The sequence below is a fragment of the Oncorhynchus keta genome, chromosome 9 (genome assembly GCF_023373465.1).
Source record: "Oncorhynchus keta strain PuntledgeMale-10-30-2019 chromosome 9, Oket_V2, whole genome shotgun sequence".
NCBI lineage: Eukaryota > Metazoa > Chordata > Actinopteri > Salmoniformes > Salmonidae > Oncorhynchus > Oncorhynchus keta.
The window spans coordinates 45,697,665-45,718,721 of record NC_068429.1 but is presented as its reverse complement, the minus strand read 5'-3'; the positions used below and the strand labels follow the sequence as shown (position 1 = coordinate 45,718,721).

The 21,057-nt window shown below is 42.4% G+C and overlaps 1 protein-coding gene across 3 annotated transcripts in view; it reads right to left on the bottom strand.

Annotated features, from left to right (window-relative positions):
- The window catches only part of LOC118387936 (zinc finger protein 462-like), a 90,950-nt gene that overhangs the window by 32,420 nt on the left and 37,473 nt on the right, over window positions 1-21,057 (bottom strand). For 2 of the 3 annotated variants that reach the window (XM_035776787.2, XM_035776785.2), the window contains exons 3-5: window positions 15,665-20,982; window positions 15,242-15,379; window positions 3,502-3,905 (exon numbers count right to left, since the gene is read on the bottom strand). In XM_035776787.2, the coding sequence (XP_035632680.1) occupies window positions 3,502-3,905; window positions 15,242-15,379; window positions 15,665-20,982 (5,860 nt within the window). The remainder of the gene's footprint in view (window positions 1-3,501; window positions 3,906-15,241; window positions 15,380-15,664; window positions 20,983-21,057) is intronic. The other variant, XM_035776786.2, reaches the window with a different exon arrangement.

The window sequence follows — 21,057 nt, the reverse complement described above, 5'->3', positions numbered from 1 at the left end:
ATTTCACCTGGATTCACCTGGTTAGTCTATATCATGGAAAGAGCAGGTGTTCCTAATGTTCTGTCCACTCAGTGTAATATAATATATTTAGCAGAATATTTTATCCAAATCAACTTACAGTCATGCGTGCATAAATTGTACGTATGGTCCCGGGAAACAAACCCACTAGCCTGGCGTTACAAGCTTAGGTGGGCTTAGGTGGTGTGCGTGGCATGGGGCATGGGGCATGGCAGGGTGCATAGCAATGGGCTGGATTTTAGATAACATTTTAGAGGCCCCCATCTTGAGGTGTAGAGAAATGTTTTCATATTTATTCCTGGAATTCTACCAATATCTCCATGGAGTTAAGTAAAAATGTAATAGTTTTAAAGCTAATTTCCTGTGATTCCACATATTCTGCCATGGAGCTGAGAGAAAATAGTGCAGTTGTAAGCATTTTGCCATGTGTTAACGTTGTGTTCTTTTGCTCAAATATAATAGCAAAATCAATACTGCTAAATTCATTGTTTTGGGAATTTTAGCTTTTATTTTGGTGAATGTTAGTTCTCAAAGATTATATTATAAAAAAATATATAGGTCCATTGTCTTTTCTACATATTTAATATCTTTATATCTGGTTTTAGTCAGTTAAGTTTACAGTGATAACGTGTTTCCATCCCGTAAATGTATTTACAAAAAATATATATATTTATATGCAGTACCAGTCAAACATTTGGACACACCTACTCGTTCCATGGTTTTTCTTTATTTTTCCTATCTTCTACATTGTAGAATAATAGTGAAGACATCAAAACTATGAAATAACACATACGGAATCATGTAGTAACCCAAAACGTGTTAAACAAATCATAATAAATGTTTTATTTGAGATTATTTAAAGTAGCCACCTTTTGCCAGCTTTGCACACTCTTGGCATTCTCTCAACCAGCTTCATGAGGTATTCACCTGGAATGCATTTCAATTAACAGGTGTGCATTGTTAATTTGTGGAATTACTTTCCCTCCAGTCAGTTGTGTTGTGACAAGGTAAAGGTGGTATATACAGAAGATATCCCTATTTGGTAAAATACAAAGTCAAAATTATGGCAAGAACAGTTCAAATAAGCAAAAAGAAACGACAGTCCATCATTACTTTAAAACAAGTTTCTTCAAGTGCAGCCGCAAAAACCATCAAGCGCTATGATGAAACTACTGGTTCTCATGAAGACCGCCACAGGAAAGGAAGAAGCAGTTACTTCTGCTGCAGAGGATAAGTTCATTAGAGTTACCAGCCTCAGAAATTGCAGCCCAAATAAATGCTAACAGACACATCAAAACATCAACTGTTCAGAGGAGACCGCGTGAATCAAGCCTTCATGGTCGAATTACCGCAAACTATTAAAGGACACCAATAAGAAGAAGAGACTTGGTTGAGCCAAGAAACATGAGCAATGGACATTAGACCAGTGGAAATCTGTCATTTGGTCTGACGAGTCCAAATGTTTCATTTTTGGATCCATCCGCCGTGTCTTTGTGAGACACAGAGTAGGTGAACGGATTATCTCTGCATGTGTGGTTCCCACTGTGAAGCATGGAGGAGGAGGTGGTGTGGGGGTGCTTTGCTGGTGACACTGTTGATGATTTATTTTGAATTCAAGGCACACTTAACCAGCATGGCTACCACAGCATTCTACAGCAATACCCCATCCCAGTTGGACTATCATTCGTTTTTCAACAAGACAATGACCTCCAGGCTGTGTAAGGGCTATTTGACCAAGAAGGAGAGTGATGGAGTGCTGCATCAGATGGCCTGGCCTCCATAATCACCCAACCTCAACACAGTTGAGATAGTTTGGAGTTGAGTGAAGGAAAAGCAGCCGAAAAGTGCTCAGAATATTGTGGGAACTCCTTCAAGACTGCTGGAAAAGCATACCAGGTGAAGCTGGTTGAGAGAATGCCAAGAGTGTGCTACTTTGAAGAATCTCAAATATAAAATATATTTTGAATGGTTTAAAACTTTGCATTGCGCATGGTGATCTTAGGCTTGGGTGCGGCTGCTTGGCCATGGAAACCCATTTAATGAAGCCCCAGACGAACAGTTCTTGTGCTGATGATGCTTCCAGAGGCAGTTTGGAACTCGGTAGTGAGTGTTGCAACAGAGGACAATTTTTACACGCTACAGCACTCGGCAGTCCCGTTCTGTGAGCTTGTGAGGCCTACCACATTGCGGCTGAGCCGTTGTTGCTCCTATACTTTTCCACTTCACAATAACGGTACTTACATTTGACCGGGGGAAATCTTGCACTGCATAAATTGATGGAAAGGTGGCATTATATGACGTTGAAAGTCACTGAGCTCTTTAGTAAGGCCATTCTACAGCCAATGTTTGTCTATGGAGATTGCATGTCTGTGTGCTCGATTTTATACACCTGTCAACAACGGGTGTGGCTGAAGTAGCTGAATCTACTAATTTGAAGGCCATGACTTTTGGCCATGTAGTGTAGAATGGTAGTCATCTTACATTTGGGAACTTCACAGACCTATAGATCAAACAACCATGAAAAAAGTATGCTCCCTCCCTCAGTTGCCTATGCACATCAACAAAAACATGATCAACTAATGCTAGCCAGAGAGAGATGAGATCAAATCTAACGAGGGAACACTAGATAAACCCCCTCAAACTTTGCAGCTAGTTGGCCGTCAAAATTGCACTGTTAAACGATGGGGAGTAACGTTAGTAGCCTGCACTTCCTTCTGCAAGTTGTCTGCCTGGACTAACCCACATTTTGACAACTGAATGGGAACTTTCCTGCCTGCCTGCCAAATACATTGACTGACAGCTAAGAGATGTGCTAACTGTGCATAAATTCAGCATAGCTAGCTAGCAACACGATTCACGTGTCTGTACACTTTCCCACCACTGCTCGCTGTAAACGGGACAAACAAATGCAAAGCAATTGAAATTGAATTCAATGACGCAAATGCATCAGCCTGTAATTTCATTGAGTAGAACTCAACTGTTGACCTGCTTGTGTGTCCTATTCGGCCCGCAGGCCTTGTGTTTGACACTTACGCTAGCCAATTAGCCAAGTTATGACTGACTTGTGATCATTGCCCTTGCTAGTTTGATTGTATTGACATTCCGAGCCTTAGTTACAGTAATCCGTTTTTGCTCATTGAAACTGAAACAGTGTATCCCGAATGGATGGAGGCAGCAAATAATGTACCAGGCCAGCTGTGATTTACAACCTGATAGCAATATTTTTTGGACTACCAAGAAATGTACTGGTGAATTATATTAATTATGCATTGAACTGCATCTATCTATTCTGCCAACACTGTACATCATAGAATTTTGAGTCAAATAGAACCTATTTGTAAAACCTCTTATAAAGTTGGTTTTGTAGTATAAACTAGGCATTTTATATTTTTGACTGATAATATGATTGTCTGTTTGTTTCACATTTGCAAAGTAGTTAAAACACTGTCAGTTCCACTTTAAGTTTATATTCTGTCCTCTTACTTGTGTCTGAAGGGGGAGACGAACTGGCAGTACTGGCAGCTGTACTTGTCCTCTCTGGTGAACATGGCCATGGCTGAGTGGCTCCTCTCGTGGGACCTCAGCCCCTGCATGGACATGAAGACACGGTCGCACTGGGCACACGGGTGTCCCCCCGTCAGCCTCTCCTTCACCTGGTCAACGGGCAACACCGCCGCCCCAACCACCGGTGACATCCCAACTGCCATCTCTGCCATCTCCATGGCAACAGCCGCCCCGGCGACTACCGGGCACATCGCAACGGCCACCATCGTCAGGTCCTTGGGGACTGACTCCATGACAGAGTTGTTGGTCACCTCTTCCACCTCCCCGTTAGTGAGGCTGCTCTCAGCCGGGATGGTGGACAACGGCACATCTGCGACTTCCTGCTGTTGAAACATTATAAGATAAATATTTACTCTCAATTTCCATTTCACAAATATGCTCTGACAGGTAACATGACATCCAGACGAGAGGTCGAACGATTAAGCGGAATGGCCGATTAATTAGGGCCGATTTCAAGTTTTCATAACAATCGGAAATCGGTATTTTTGGACACTGGTATTTGGTATTTTTTTAGTTAACTACACATGGTTGATGATATTACTAGATATTATTTAGCGTGTCATACATAATCTGACTGAGCATACAAGCATACAAGTATCTAAGTATCTGACTGAGCGGTGGTAGGCAGAAGCAGGCGCGGAAACATTCATTCAAACAGCACTTTCGTGCGTTTTGCCAGCAGCTCTTCATTGTGCGTCAAGAATTGCGCTGTTTATGACTTCAAGCCTATCAACTCCCGAGATGAGACTGGTGTAACCGAAGTGAAATGGCTGGCTAGTTAGCGCGGGCTAATAGCTTTTCAAACGTCACTCGCTCGCTCTGAGCCTTGGAGTGGTTGTTTCCCTTGCCCTGCATGGGTAACGCTGCTTTGAGGGTGGTTGTTGTCGATGTGTTCCTGGTTTGAGACCAGGTAGGGGCGAGGAGGGGGACGGAAGCTATACTGTTACACTGGCAATACTAAAGTGCCTATAAGAACATCCAATAGTCAAAGGTATATGAAATACAAATGGTATAGAGAGAAATAGTCCTATAATTCCTATAATAACTACAACCTAAAACTTCTTACCTGGGAATATTGAAGACTCATGTTAAAAGGAACCACCAGCTTTCATATGTTCTCATGTTCTGAGCAAGGAACTTAAACGTTAGCTTTCTTACATGGCACATATTGCACTTTTAATTTATTCTCCAACACTTTGTTTTTGCATTATTTAAACCAAATTGAACATGTTTCATTATTTATTTGAGACTAAATTGATTTTATTGATGTATTATATTAAGTTAAAATATGTGTTCATTTCGTATTGTTGTAATTGTCATTATTACAAATAAAATAAAAATAGTCTGATTAATCGGCATCGGCTTTGGTCCTCCAATAATCGGTATCGGCGTTGAAAAATCATAATTGGTCGGCCTCTAATCCAGACTCATGTACTGTACTCCGAGATGTTGCCATTGTACGGGAGGTGAGTAACCTTGCCTGTGACCTAGGCACCTTGCCTGCGACCTAGGCTTTAGCTCAGGCTAAAACAGTCTTGATATTCAAAGAGGACCTGGAATCGAACTCAGTCAGTCACACCTTTGTGGCGGTTATTTGATTCCTGATTTATTAGCCATAGAAAACTAACTTTGCCTTCCTGTAACTGAAGAGGCCTCCTACCAGGAGACCAGAGACCACAGCCTGCCCTAAAAATGTTTTGCAATGGGAAACAGAAATGAACATTTCTTATTAGAGTCCAAGTCGTTTCAGTCTGTTTTCTTCCATTTCGTGCCTAATGAATGACCCCAGGCTGCCCTGGTCTGCACGGCCCACTTCCTTGATCTGGGAAAGCAAAAAAAATGTGGTTTCTGGCCTGTCTCTCACACACACACACACACAGCCAACCTGGCTTTTTATGGCCTACGGGAAGCTCACTATTTCTGCTGAAGGACCTGACCCTGCACTTCATAGGACCATAAATAAGATGGGCGTCCACAGAGCTGCCCAGCCTTGTATCATCAGCCTATTCTCACCAACTCTATGAGAGCGCTCGGGGACAGACCAGGGCCAGTCACAATGTAAATGGCAAGGATCTAGTACAAATTAGTACAGAAACTTCTAATAGCCTACATGTTTATATGAAACTAATATAGTAGAATTATTCCCTTTCATTTGTGTTTCTCTGGCAGACTTCATATCATCATATTAAAGAAAAAATCCAACACACTTATGGCCAAAACTCAAAGGCGAGCATGCATGTGATTCATTTTAGAATGCCTTGTTTTTAAATTATAATGACCCAACCAGGCGGGTTGTCCACTTTGACGCCTCTCTCAATACAAAGGTGTCTCTATTTTCAAAGGTGTTGTTGTTTTTTAATTGGAAGAGGTAGCTAAGTGTTGAGGCTTTATACCATTCATACTAAATTAGACCAATTCGTCCACTTATGGAAACACAACATCACTATCAGCAAAGATGATTGTAGATATGGACTATCCTGCTAGCATACAGTCAGGCTCGGATTAATTCTAAATACACCAGAGAACATAATTTGGCCACAGAGGATAAATCGTTTCTAAAAAAAATATATAACTGTGGATTAAGTTTTATCACAAGCACATACAGGTAAATGCCAAAATAAAGGAAACACCAACATAAAGTATCTTACAAGGGTATTAGGTCACCATGAGCTGACAGAACAGCTTTAATGTGGCTTCGCATAGATTCTTCAAGTGGACCTAAACCATACCAGGAAAATGCACCCCCACACCATAACATATACTTTGTATCCTTCATTTACTCAAGTGTTTCCTTTATTTCGTCAGTTATCGGTATGCCTACAGTTGGGAAGGCTGCAATTTGGGCAGCATTAGGGCTGTTGCGGTGCGCCACAATGGCAGTCTTGAGTCATGACTGCAGTAAAAATTTCCAGTGATTGTTGAGTCACGGTAATCTCCTTTTATGCAGCCTGGACCCAACAGTTGGACCCAACTCGCTAACGACCATCAGGTCGCTAATGGCCTGGTACTCAGGGCTCTATTGTCCTTCTAACCACTCTGACATCAATGCAAATGCTAGAGAAAATCCCATCAAACACTTATCATCGAAACAGTAGGTGTTTTTATAATTCACCTCACTGTGATTGATCAATTTGAAGAAAGAAGTTCAGCATGTGGAGAACATGGTCATTGTGGATGTTGTTTCAAAGCCTAACACAATGAAATTGACTTTCTAATGATCAATTCAAAACACCCATGTGCATTTTAGAGAAACCCTGAATTAAAATAATGATTGTACCGTTAATGATTGTGCAGAAAAAACATTTGAAAAAAGAAAAACTGATTTAAGATGTCTTTGGTACATAATTGGTCTAGCCTTCCTCCAAAATTAAACACATTTTAGTAAATTGCCTTTGAATGTAGACTGTATTACTATGCACACTGACTGGGCTGGTTACCTTATGCTATGATCCAAAACGTTCTATTCGTGAGTCTGGGAGAGAATGTACAGGCCTAGGTGATGCTGTGGGTTCACTGACTATGCAGGGCGTCTAAGCCTACAATTATAGTTATTTTGTATTTGATATTGAATAGCCTAGTAATAGGGACTTAAAATCCCAATTAAAAGGCTGACACATTTACCGTTAGCTACAGAATATCTCACCCCTGTGCGTTTCCATATCCTCTCTCTCCTTCACATCCCTTTCTCCAGCGTGCTGAGAGAGTGGCTGTCAACAATTTAATGATATACGTTTTGTTGTGAATACATGCTACTATCGATGTTACCCAAACAGATTTCACTAGGTTTCCCAAATTAAGCACTGGGTAAATGCAAGAACAGGGTTGGAGAGCCCATGGCATACAGAGTTTGGGCGGAATATCACCTGTCGGGCAGTGGTTGATTAATGGTGAACCAGTGGAAAGTGGCATCCATTCACTATTTGAGTGCATATGGATGACATGTCTTTTGGAAACAAATTTCGCATCTTAATAAAGACTAGATTAAATTGAGAATAGTGAAAATATGATCACTTGTTGAGAGTGTGCAGCCTGAGGCAAACAACAGAGTGCAAGCTTTTTTTTGATACTTTCTCAAATCATCAACAGCCTATAGTTGTATCATGCAGCCCATATATGTTTTGATTTCTAAGACATTATAAGGTTTGTTTCATTCACAACTAAAGTTGCAAAAAGCTCTAAATCTAGCATATAGGACCTTTTTCAAATGAACACTTTTAAGCTCAAAATAGCCACTACCATATGTGCACTCGCTCCAGATGGGAAACATATATTTTATTCAGCTAAGATCATTTATATTCTTATTACTATAAAATCATATAATATAAAATAATGGCATGGGACTTATAAGCATATCTTCTCTGCTAAATTATCTTATCCTTATCCTTATCTCAGCTCACTGGTCACCATAGCAGCACCCACCCGTAGCACCCACTCCAGCAGGTATTTCTCACTGGTCACCCCCAAAGCCAATTCTTCCTTTGGCCGCCTTTCCTTCCAGTTCTCTGCTGCCAATGACTGGAAGGAACTGAGAAAAAAAATCTCTGAAGCTGGAGACTCATATCTCCCTCACGAGCTTTAAGCACCAGCTGTCAGAGCAGCTCACAGATCACTGCACCTGTACATAGCCCATCTGTAAATAGTCCATCCAACTACCTCATCCTCATACTGTATTTATTTATTTATCTTGCTCCTTTGCACCCCAGTATCTCTACTTGCACATTCATCTTCTGCACATCTACCATTCCAGTGTTTAATTGCTAAATTGTAATTATGTCGCCACCATGGCCTATTTATTGCCTTACCTCCCTTATCCTACATCATTTGCACATACTGTATATAGACTTTTTCTACTGTATTATTGACTGTATGTTTGCTTACTCCATGTGTAACTCTGTGTTGTTGTATGTGTCGAGCTGCTTTGCTTTATCTTGGCCAGGTCGCAGTTGCAAATGAGAACATGTTCTCAACTAGCCTACCTGGTTAAATAATGGTGAAAGAAAAAAAGAAAAAAAGAATGAACAATCCTACAGTGTCATGTTGGTATGAAGAGATTTGGGAGAAAGGCGCAGGAATGCGCAATTTAAAAAAAAATTACGCCCAAATTACGGTGTGCCGTGTAAAGGCATGGGCACAAAGACCAAGCAAACACCTAGCAAAACACAGGGTAGAAACCCAAAACAAAAGAGCGAGGAGTACCTCAAATAAATAACACATGTGCACAATGATTAACACCTGGGACGAGACCAGTAATCATCTGCGCAATCCACAATGGCAGGAAAGCCTAAACACACAGCACAGGTACTCACACACACCAACAGACATAGTAGCAATAATGGACAGCCCAATGGAAACCAAAGGGCACACTTATACAAGTACTAATCAGTGGGAATAGGGGACAGGTGTGCGTAATGAAAGTTCCGGAGGAATCTGTGATATACAGCCAATGGCATGACGCATAGCCAGATAACATACAGTAGGCCATCCCATATTTTGTTCTTCTGAAACAAAATGTCTTCCTATCACAATGTTTCTTTGGACCTGCTAAAATAAAAAATTGATTTATTGTGATGGTGTGTATTAAACTGATTTATTCTACTTTTTACATTTTTTAACGTAGATGTTCCAAAGGCTTGTATGCAAGGAGACGCTAAATGTGTTTATGTTAATTAACGGTCAATTACAGTGAGACCGGCACACTTTTGCATGACAATAACCGTCTGGCAAAATGTAATTACCGCCACAGCCCTAGGCAGCACGCTTGCCAAATATAGAACAGCTTGTTGCTTTGTGGCCATAGACATGTAGCATAATCCATAGAAGGGTTTTAGAACCTCTTACTCAGGCGATTTGACTGTTAAAATCATGGAAAAACTAATAATGGATCCCCGTCCTGCCTTGACTGTGAACTGCCATCTCTGGATTATATTTCTATAGTTAGTTGCAGCTGTAATTTTGCCTATAGCAAACTTCAAAATACAATTTTGGGGAGAATGTACAATTCGGAAAGCAAATGCCTACTGTTGAAAAGAGAAGACTAATCTTTCTGTAGAAGCAATATAACAATTCATTCTCAACAACTCCCAACTTTAAGCGACCCTCGACATTTTTTAAATCAAAGTAGCTTATCTTCAGATAGGATATTGCCATGACGAGTGCATCGGCCGTAACCGGTAAGTCAGTGCGTCACTGGAAAGTTTATTTAGAAGCCTACTATAGCATGCAATACATACGGTTGAAGTCGGAAGTTTACATACACCTTAGCCAAATACATTTAAACTAATTTAATCCAAGTAAAAAATGACCTGTTTTAGGTCAGTTAGGATCACCACTTTATTTGAAGAATGTCAAATGTTAGAATATTAGTAGAGAGAATGATTTATTTTAGCTTTTATTTCTTTCATCACACTCCCAGTGGGTCAGAAGTTTACATACACTCAATTAGTATTTGGTAGCATTGCCTTTCAATTGTTTAACTTGGGTCAAACGTTTCGGGTAGCCTTCCACAAGCTTCCCACAATAAGTTGGGTGAATTTTGGCCCATTCCTCCTGACAGAGTTGGTGTAACTGAGTCAGGTTTGTAGGACTCCTTGCTCGCATACGCTTTTTCAGTTCTGCCCACACATTTTCTATGGGATTGAGGTCAGGGCTTTGTGATGGCCACTCCAATACCTTGACTGTTGTCCTTATGCCATTTTTACACAATTTTGGAAGTATGCTTGAGGTTATTGTCCATTTGGAAGACCCATTTGCGAATATATCCACGTAATTTTCCTCTCTCATGATGCCATCTATTTTGTGAAGTGCACCAGTCCCTCCTGCAGGTAAACACCCCCACCACATGATGCTGCCACCCTTGTGCTTCACGGTTGGATGGTGTTCTTCAGCTTGCAAGCCTCCGGCTTTTTCCTCCAAACATAACGATGGTCATTATGGCCAAACAGTTCTATTTTGGTTTCATCAGATCAGAGGACATTTCTCCAAAAAGTATGATCTTTGTCCCCATGTGCAGTTGCAAACCGTAGTCTGACTTTTTTATGGCAGTTTTGGAGCAGTGGCTTTTTCCTTGCTGAGCGGCCTTCCAGGTTATGTCGATATAGGACTCGCTTTACTGTGGATATAGATACTTTTGTACCCGTTTCCTCCAGCATCTTCACAAGGTCCTTTGCTGTTGTTCTGGGATTGATGTGCACTTTTCGCACCAAAGTACATTCATCTCAAGTAGACAGAATGCTTCTTCTTCCTGGGCGGTAATGACGGCTGCGTGGTCCCATGGTGTTTATACTTGTGTACTAATGTTTGTATAGATGAACGTGGCACCTTCAGGCATTTGTAAATTGCTCATTAGCGCTCTGGAGCAGGTTTTCATCAAGAATTTCTCTATACTTTGCTCCATTCATCTTTCCCTCAATCCTGACTAGTATCCCTGTCCCTGAAAACCATCCCCACAGCATGATGATACCACCACCATGCTTCACCGTAGGGATGGTGCCAGTTCCCTCCAGATGTGATGCTTGGCATTCAGGCCAAAGAAGTTGAGTCTCGGTTTCATCAGACCAGAGAATCTTGTTTCTCATGGTCTGAGAGTCTTTAGGTGCCTTTTGGCAAATTCCAAGCGGGCTGTCATGTGCCTTTTACTGAAGAGTGGCTTCCATCTGGCCACTCTACCATAAAGGCCTGATTGGTGGAGTGTTGCAGAGATGGTTGTCCTTCTGGAAGGTTCTCCCATCTCCACAGAATAACTCTGGAGCTCTGTCAGAGTGACCACCAGGTTCTTGATCACCTCCCTGACCATGGCCCTTCTCCCCCGATTGCTCAGCTTGGCTGGGCGGCCAGCTCTAGGAAGTGTCTTGGTGGTTTCAAACTCCTTTTATTTAAGAATGATGAAGGCCACTGTGTTCTTGGGGACCTTCAATACTGCAGAAATTATGTGGTGCCCTTCCCCAGATCTGCGTCTCAACACAATCCTGTCTTGGAGCTCTACGGAAAATTCCTGGCTTAGTTTTTGCTCTGACATGCATTGTCAACTGTGGGACCTTGTATTTTATCTGACCTTTATTTAACCTTTATTTAACTGGGCAAGTCAGTTAAGAACTAATTCTTATTTTCAATGACGGCCTAGGAACAGTGGGTTAACTGCCTTGTTCAGGGGCAGAGCGACAGATATAGACAGATATAGATGGGTGTGTCCTTTCTAAATCATGTCCAATGAATTGAATTTACCACAGGTGGACTCCAATCAGGTTGTAGAAACATCTCCAGGATGATCAATGGAAACAGGATACACCTGAGCTCAATTTTGGGTCTCATAGCAAAGGGTCTGAATACTTATGTAAATAACTCCTTTTTTTATTTAGCTAATATTTTTCTTACTTTTGAACTATTTTGAACTCAAAGCCTTAGGGCCTATGATTTCTTAATCCGGCCCTGCATACAGTCACTGCTCTGCCTGTCCAGTCCTCACTCTGCTTGCTCCGCTCACCCGCTTCTCGTGAGTTTTTCACTTTAGTTGGGGGCAAATTTACAGCGTTTTTGGTATGAAGATGGCTTCTCTCGCTCTCTTTTTGGGGGGGGGGTAAAATAAACAAACATACGAACAACAATTTATAGACACCCCTATCGTTAGTGCCTGCATTGTTTGCCACATGGACTTAAATTGTGCCAATTCGTTTTTTTCTCAATCGCCCATGCTATTTCAATAATAAATCATTCAATTTTTCCATTGTGTTAATGATGGCGGATGACGTTTTTTCAAGATGAGAAGGGAATCATCCAGCCCATTGGGTATCTAACTACACCCCAATATTCCGTGTTCTGAAATATGCAGACAGACGGATTAAAAGTAAGTGTGCATAACTTTTGGACTTTACAGCATTCCCAGAAAGCATAGATTATTGAATCATTGTTAGTTCTAGACTTAAGATATGACTCTGCCGTTGTACTGTAGAATGTGTAAATGTAGTCTTTTGTATAATAAATTCTATACGTTAGTTTATACTGGATTAAGCGTACATTTTTATCAACTGTAATTTCATTAGTTATGCTTCAGCTTTCCCTCCATCTTGTGCCAACATCAGTTCTTTTTAAGTCAAATAGTTTATTTTACTAAGAGATTGTCGGTTGGATAAGCTCTCTGCAAGGTTTTGAACATCTTATCTATCATATGAACATCCCTTTCTGACTCAAATAAGATTCCCGCATGGGTTGCTCTGATGATCAAAATATTTCAAATCGAAATTGTGTGATATGTAACTTTTGTGATATGTATTTGAAATGATCTACGTTGGTCAGTCCAAAATTACTTTTGAAACTCTGGAACGGAAATACGGAAAATATTTCAAGTAAAATGATGGTTTCGACACCTTTCCTTGTCCAGGTTGTGTTTTTCAGAGAGTGATATTGGTTCTTGTAGAATAGGTTACATTTTCTTCTATATTGTTAAAGTGTTCTTAACTATGAAGTTGTTCGTGTTTTTAGCTTTATCCTTTGAAAAATAGACACATAAACAGATTCTGGGGATGAGCATGATCCCCTTCAATATGTACCCATTGTTCCTCGTTAGTGCAATTAACGATATGTCTCAAGTAAAAGCCCTGGGTAAGTGAGGTGATACACCTCTAAGTCTGGAAGGTTTAAACCACCCGCAGGCTTTCATATGGTTGAGTAATGGAATTCTGTTGTCTTTATATATTTATTGTTTGTTGACACTTATTAAGCATAACATGTATAATAATCCACAAAGGATTGTTGTAAGATTGTGAGTTATTCTTTTTCCTATTGCCATTATTATTATTTTTTTTTACTCCACGTTATTTTTTATCCTGAGATTTCAGAGTATTCTGAAAAGGACTTCAGACATGCCATCTTCTGTATTCAGTGTACAACTGCCTGGACTGGCCTGGCCCTGGTCTGCAAAACCAACAAGGCCTTAATTTGGCTTCTGTCTTGGGTGAGGCGTTAAATCCTCAGGCCTGCCGTCCCTTTGCCAAGTCCCTGGCGACCTCATCGGAATACTAATGTTGAAACGGATACCCGCTGCCCTCAATGTTATGGCCTCTTTTCCCCTTGCCTGCCTGCAACGGTCAGGAGGGACTACCTCGCTTGTTTTCTCCAGGGGAAGTTGACAGACTGTCTACCCAGGGGTCTCCGTTGCAATAAAAAAAAAACTGGAAACAGAACCCTGCCATCCGTAAAAACAGATTTCGGCAGTGTGGGGTCTCTTAGAGCTGAGAGTCAAAAGTCGGACTCTGAACTAAAGAGTTGGGGGACACAGTGGAATTTAGAGAGAAGTTGTAGGGGAATTCTACATATATTTACAATCAACTTTACAAATGACATCCTATAAGATTTTAGAAACTCACAAATGTTTTACGATCTCCGCTTTAATCTCCTCTAAAAGTTGTCCATCTGTGAAGAACACAAAGGTTTTGTTTCACATCTACAAATATTTTTTTTTGTTTTGTTTTTTTAAACTTGATATAAAACCATTTGTGTTTGTTGTAGAACGATCCGACTGGGCACACAACATCATTTCAATGTGGATAATTGGGTAATATTTGGTTGAGATGTTGATCAATGAGATTACAACCTATACTCACGCACTCAAAAAGACAGCCAAAATTGTTTATCACTTCCAATATGTTATCACTATGCCTTTAACCATCTAAAACCACATCCACATTCCAATGGAAAAACAATGTCTGATTTTTGGTTTAGTAGTCACACAAACTATTTAAAAGTTCAAATGAGAATACAATGTCAGATATGTTGTTTATTTATATGGATTGCAGATGAGAATACATTTAAAGTATATAGCGCAAGTGATCAATGCTGTTCGAGATTCTGCACAGATTATTATAGCAATTGTAAAGATCTCCACAGACCTATTCTTTAACTTAGATTTCTGCTTGAGATGGGGATAGAAATCACACATATAAACTATTCATTTGTTGACAAACTGGAAAACAAGCCAGAATAAGTCAGTGGCACAGATGGAACTATCCAATCTCCTTCAAATGTTGATATTTGGTTGCACAGACAACCAAACACAATTCAACATCCAGTTTGTCTACAACTTAATAATTGATGTGTTGGATTCACATCTTCATCTCAACCAAACCTCAAAGATAAAGAAAAGGACTAACTCTAATCCAACAATCAAACTCTAAATGCACTTCAAATAAAGTTTTTTTTTGTCCCATTCTTTCAATTAATCCAACATATTCATAATTAACTTGAAGCCAAAACCTTATTTGTGTTGTCTATTTTCTGTGGAAACCTGGGTTGAATTGAAACAGCTCTTGATGACTTAGCCATAGGCCTAAATAGTATAATTGATGATATATAACTTATAAAGTATGGTTACATGTAATGTTCTCTGTTAAACCTACCCTTAGGTAGCAACAGTGAATATGTTCAGTTATTCAGAGACCTCTCAATAAGGTTCCAGCTTCCAGTGGCTGTGGATATGTAACCTGATACCCCAGGGTCTTCTGAGGCAAACTCAATTCAATGAAATAATAACATAAGTCCCCAGAATTGCGGAGTTTACGCTTAACCGGTTAAATCCTGAAGGTATAATGCATTATGATGTTGTTATAATGCATTGTAAGAGCATGCATGACCCCCGTGTGTTACCAAATTCTTGGCTATTTGATCTTACCTTGACATGGCCCTCTTTGACCTCCCCGTACTGGACATGTTTCCTCAGGTGGTTACAGATGGCTCTGAGAGTAGGGTGGACCTCCACACAGAAGTTACACCTGTAGCCGATCGGTGCTTTGTCAGCATTATTCACCAGCTAAAAGAAAAGAAAAAAGGGAAGAAAAGGTGGTAAATCTAACAGCCTTACACTCATTCCACTGATATTCTCTATAACTGATTTCATTTCTAACGATAAAACTGTAATCATCAATACTATGTGTAACATTACTATGTTAGCCCAATACAGTAGGAAATGCTTCATATACTGTTAGTTATTATTCACAGTCTCATTTTCATTCTCATTCTAGTCCAAAACAATGGCCACATCTCGTATTTTACTGAGATGATAAATCACCATCCTTTTGCAAACTCTTCTACTCACTTTCTCAGGCTTTGTCTCCGGTGGCTCGGACTTCTGCTTGCAAAGGAGCTGTTTCCTCCTCTCTTGCCGCATCGCCCTCTTCTGGAACTCCTCGTTATGGTTAATCAGGTGAGTGCTGAGGAGAGGAAGGCCCAGGAACTTCAACTCGCAGTGGGAACACTGGTAGAGCTCCGTCTCCGTCCCATCTTCCGTGAGGCTGGGGTGGATGACAAAGTCCTGTTTGTGGTCCTTGCCACTGTGATGGTCGTTGTAGTGCATGGAGAGAAGTTTCACCGTGCTGAATCGCTGGAAGCATTTTAAACACTTGAAAGGCAGCCACTCGGCAACCTCTCCCTCTGGCTCGGGCTTCGGTTCAACCTCCACCACTTCTGTTACCTCTTCAACATGTTCTGGTTCTTTGGCATAGAGCACAGTGAAGTAGCGTCCGAGCTTGCTGGTGTGTTGCCGCTTGGGGAAGACTCCTGGATGGCGTTTGATGTAGTGTGAAACTATGCTCTTCCTGCTGAAGGCCTGGAACGCACAGAGCGAACACTCCCTCCTCTCCACGGCCAATCGTAGCTCCTCGCTCAGCTCCGACCCTTCAGCCTCCGATGCCATGGGCACCACCACTTTACTGGGCTTCTCCGTCAAAGTCTTGGAGGCTGCCAGGCAATGTGTGTAATAGGCATCAATGTCATGACGTTTCTGGTAATGTGCCGCCAGGCCTTTGCGAATGGGATTGGTGTATGAACAGAGAGCACACTTGAAGACGTTGTTCTTGCCTTCCGGTTGAGCTCTGACGTTGTTGTGCTTGATGCGGTAGTGTCGAGCTATGCCTTTTCTGGTTGAGCAGAAGTACTTGCAGAGCTGACACCTAAACACAGCATGGGTCTCTCCTTTGTTGATAGGGAACTGGGTGAGAGCAAGTTTGAATTCGCTAACCTCTTGTACCTCTGATGATACACTTGTGGCACTGCATTCAGCGACCACCTCATCCTTCACAGTGGAATATGGCACGAGGGAAGGCTTGAACATATCTGAAGCAGGTTGATTGTGATATTTCTCATAGTGAATTTTCAGTTTCTCCAATGTTCCATGAGTGTACGGACACATTTTGCATCTGTATGCTCCATAACCCTGTCTTTGGGTCTTGCACTTGTCATCCACTTCAGTTATATCTTTAACCTGCTCGATGTCATCCGCAAAGTCCTCAGCGGTGACTTTCACCAACGGATGCCTCTTCTGGTAATGAGTAAGAACTCCATGGATGCGTGAATTCACATATGGACAGTGTCGGCACTTGTAAACTGAACTTGGATTTATATCAGCTTCTTGTGCGAAGTCAGCCGCCTTGACTTTCATGCCTGGGTGTTTTTTGCCATAGTGTGTCAGAAGTCCATGTAGGCTGTTATACTCAGACAGACATACAGTGCACTGGTAGGGGTTGTTGGAGATCGAGTTGCTTGTGTGGGAGAGCCTGGGATGGTATTGGTGGTGTTGGTGCTCTTGAGGCGAGGTAGGGATATCCAATGGTCCTTCATCGTGAGCAGTTGGAAGAAAAGTGAAAGGTGGTCCTTTAGCCATTGAGGGGTGGACTTTCTCTTGGGATCTTGGACCTTTGATTATGTCCAATAGTACAGACTCATCCCCTTTGACAGCCCAGGGGTGGACAGCTTGGTAGTGGTTGGTAATATCCCAGATGGAGCACGCCTCGAAAGCACAATCTCTGCATTGGTAGTGCTTACTGTCCCCAGCGTTCCCCCCTGGCTGGGAGGTGGTGGTATCAGGCCCGGCCCACAGCTTGCTTGCCATGTACGTGTAGTCAACATTGTGCTCTGGGTGGCGTCTTTGGTAATGCATTAGCAGCCCGTTGGGTTCCGCATGGGAGTAGATGCACCACTCACAGTGATAACCAGCCTCCAGGATGCCATCTTGGTACGCCCAGTGTAAAATGGTCATGGCTGTGGCTTTCACAGTAGGATGATCCTTCTTCAGGTGCTTCTTCAATGCATAAACGTATGGAGATGTATAAGAGCATTGCCTGCACTTCAGTGAGCGAAGACATCCAGAGGATGCCTCCGTCTCGGTGGGAGCAGCAGGGGCTATGGCAGAGGCGGCAGTGCCTGACTGGCCCATCTGCGCTCGCTCTCTTTGACTGCGGACCACTGCAGTGTGCCGGCGTACAAGGTCAGCATTGGACTTTGCTTCCCTGTGCTTCTTCTGGTAGTGAATAAGCACTCCTTTTACAGTGCGGTTCCCGTAGTCACAGTGCTGACAGAAGAAAAGCATCTCTGCTTCTCCTTTCTCTGTAACAACTCTAGCGTGAGAATTGCTGGACCCATCAAATCCATTGTTGTTGAACTGTTTGAGAAACTGCTTTGGGGGTGCAATCTGAAGCTCATCCATTAGTTTCATCAACCCAGAGGTGGGAGCGGCGTGCTTGATGTATTTCGCAGTCACCTTTATTTCTGGATGTCTCTTTTGATAATGGACAAGAACTCCCACTACAGAGCGGTTGCTGTACACACAATGTTTACAGTAGTATATCTCCTCATCTGTACCAAATGGCATGGCGGCGCTTGGCGACTTAGCAGGGGTTGGTATATTGATGTTGTAAGAAGAGTTGCCTGCTGACTGTGGCCTATCGACTGTGATAACTCGCATGGTTTTCTGAATGCGGAAATATGAGGCCTTTTGCTCTGGGTGCTTTTTCTGATAGTGAACCAATACAGAGTGCATGTTAGGGCTAGCAAAGGAGCATAAGTCACAGTCATAGACCACAACATTACCAACCTCTTTCAGGGCCTCTGTCTCAGAGCTTGAATCTTGTGTCTTTGCAACACTTTTGAGCACAGGACTGGACGAGGACTTGGGTGTGGAAGTGGTGGAGCTACATGTGAAACTCTTGGGACCGGAATTTAAAATTTCTCTAAGCGTTTGAGATTCTGCTCCCTTATGCTGCTGTTCCACCACATAACTCGAGAAGATCATAGCGTTGTTTATTTTCACCTCAGGGTGCATTCTTTGGTAATGGGGCATCAAGCTTCTGACGTTTGGACTTGTGTACGAACAAAAGCGACACATGTACACCAAATCTGGCTGGTTGAAGTTCAGGACATTGCTGGCTTCTGGGTGGTGATCCATGTAATGCTCATGAAGGTTGTTGAAGTTGGTGTATTCGATGAAGCACTCCAGACAACGAAATACGGCACTTTGGTCCTCAGGGTCGAGAATGTATCTAAAGCTAAACTTAATGTAGGGGTGCATTCTCTGGTAGTGGGTGCTCACACTGCGGGCTGACTTGTTATGGTAGTCACAGTGCTTGCAATAGAATCGTGCCATCCCTGAGTCCTCTGTATAGTCAAGGTTCTCCTGGAAAGAAGTGTCCCGGCTGTCTTGGCTGCTCTGGTCTTGGAGATCCGCTTTAAGATCAACAGACTCCTTGTCCTCATCATCAGAGAGTGTCATTGCAATGGGAATGTTTCTTAGCTTTGACGTGAGGGTTCTTTTTCTTTTACCCACCCGGCCTTCGTAAAGCTTGTTGTAAACGTAGCCATGATTTTTACTCTCACCGTTGTTCTCCTCCTTGTCTCTGCCTGCATCTTCATTCATGTTGAGCTCTCCTTCGTCTTCATCATCAATTTCTTCCAGATTAATCACCAGATCCTCCTGTTGCTGACTGATCTTGCTCTGAAGGTTGTTGGCAATTTCATCAATCCTAGTTCTCTTCTTGACTGGGGACAGATCCAAAGGTAGATCATTGATGGACTTCCTTGCAGTTTTCCCAGTTAAGTGCTTTTTGGATCCAAGTCCTAGAATTGAAGTCTGTGTTTTTTGTACCTGGCTCGGAGAACTGGAGAATGTTTCCAATTCCGAGTCCTGTTGCTCATTTGTAGAGCCCTCCAAGCTGGCAGCTTGCATGTCGTCACAGTAGGAGTGCTTGTGTTGCTGGTGAACTCGCAGCCCTTTCAGCGTGGTTGTCGAGAAGCTACAGAGTGTACAGCGGTGAGGATTTTGCTGGTTTAGATCATTGCCCACATTACTTAGCTTTTTCCCATTGACTTTGGAAGCAGCAACGTTTCCTCCGTTCACTGATTCTGGTGTCTCGTTATTCTGAGGACCTGGGCTTTCACTGGTCAGGTCCATGGTGTCCCAGTCTGAGGAGTGACTTTGCTTGTGCGTGCCTAACTTGAGAGGGCTGGTGCAGATAAAGGGGCACTCGTCACACTTGTATACCGTCGTCTTCCCAGATAGGTGTATGTTCTCAATGTGACGGGAGATGCTTCTGCGATGCATGGTGAGGAAAGAGCAGAAAGGACACTGGAACCTGTTCATGTACCTTCTGAATGGTATCCCTTTAGTCTCCAGCATCTTGTTATCCTCTTCGGACAGAAGCTGCTTGGCAGAATCCCCAGTTGACAAGGGGTCGGTGTAATTGGGATCATCCTCATCACCCAGTTCCTCGTCATCTTCCTCAGAGGTGCTCCTGGAGTCGTCAAGCATGCTCAAATCCATCTCCATGGCAGAGTTGGAAACATCGGACATGACGAAGGTGGACCTGTCAGACAAAATGGAGGATCCCGTGCTGTTGGGCGCTACCGATTGAATCTGTGAATACTGATAGGGTGATATCCCAGAGGCAGGCTTGTTGAGCTTGAAAACTGAGGAGTTGACTACAGAGGAGCCTTCATTACCACTCAGGTCTTTGAAAACCATTTTGGAGTTAGGAGGGCTTCTGGGGGAGGAAGGGGAATCAGATTTAGAAGAGCCTGCGCTTCCTTCTCCTTCTCCACCCGGCTGGATGGTTGAGATCATTTTCACCATGTTGCGGTGCTTTTTCATCATGTTGTCACACCACTCTCTTCGAAGTGCTTGGTTTCCCCTCGACTTTCCCAGAGGTTTAACCATGGACTCTAGGATACCACGCTCTACCACATCTTCTGATAGTTCCTCACTGGGCTCCTCGGACGATAATGACTCAGGGTCATCAACAGCCTCAGACAGAGATTCTGGGGGGTCCAGATTTCCTTTATGATACATCTTCTGGTGCTTCAGGATCCTGGCTTTGCGTGGGGACTTGTATGTACAATACTGGCAGGAGAACACTTTCCCAAGACTTTCATGGATAACGATGTTATAGTTGGACTGTTTGGACGTATGGGAGGCAGGTGAGTTCCTGCCACTTAGTGAGGTTCCATGTACCTTCTTGGTGTGTTCAGACAACAGAGATTTTGATCTGAAGTAACGAACACAGATTTTGCACTGGAATAACTGGTTTGCAGTTTTGTTGGGATGGTTTGCTGACTTGCTGTATGGCATTTGGTTTGAACTTGAAAAGTCTGTTTCAAAGGGGTGGCCAATGGAAAAGAAAGGAAAAAAAGAGATGATAAAACAGTCTTTCCTTAAATAGCAAT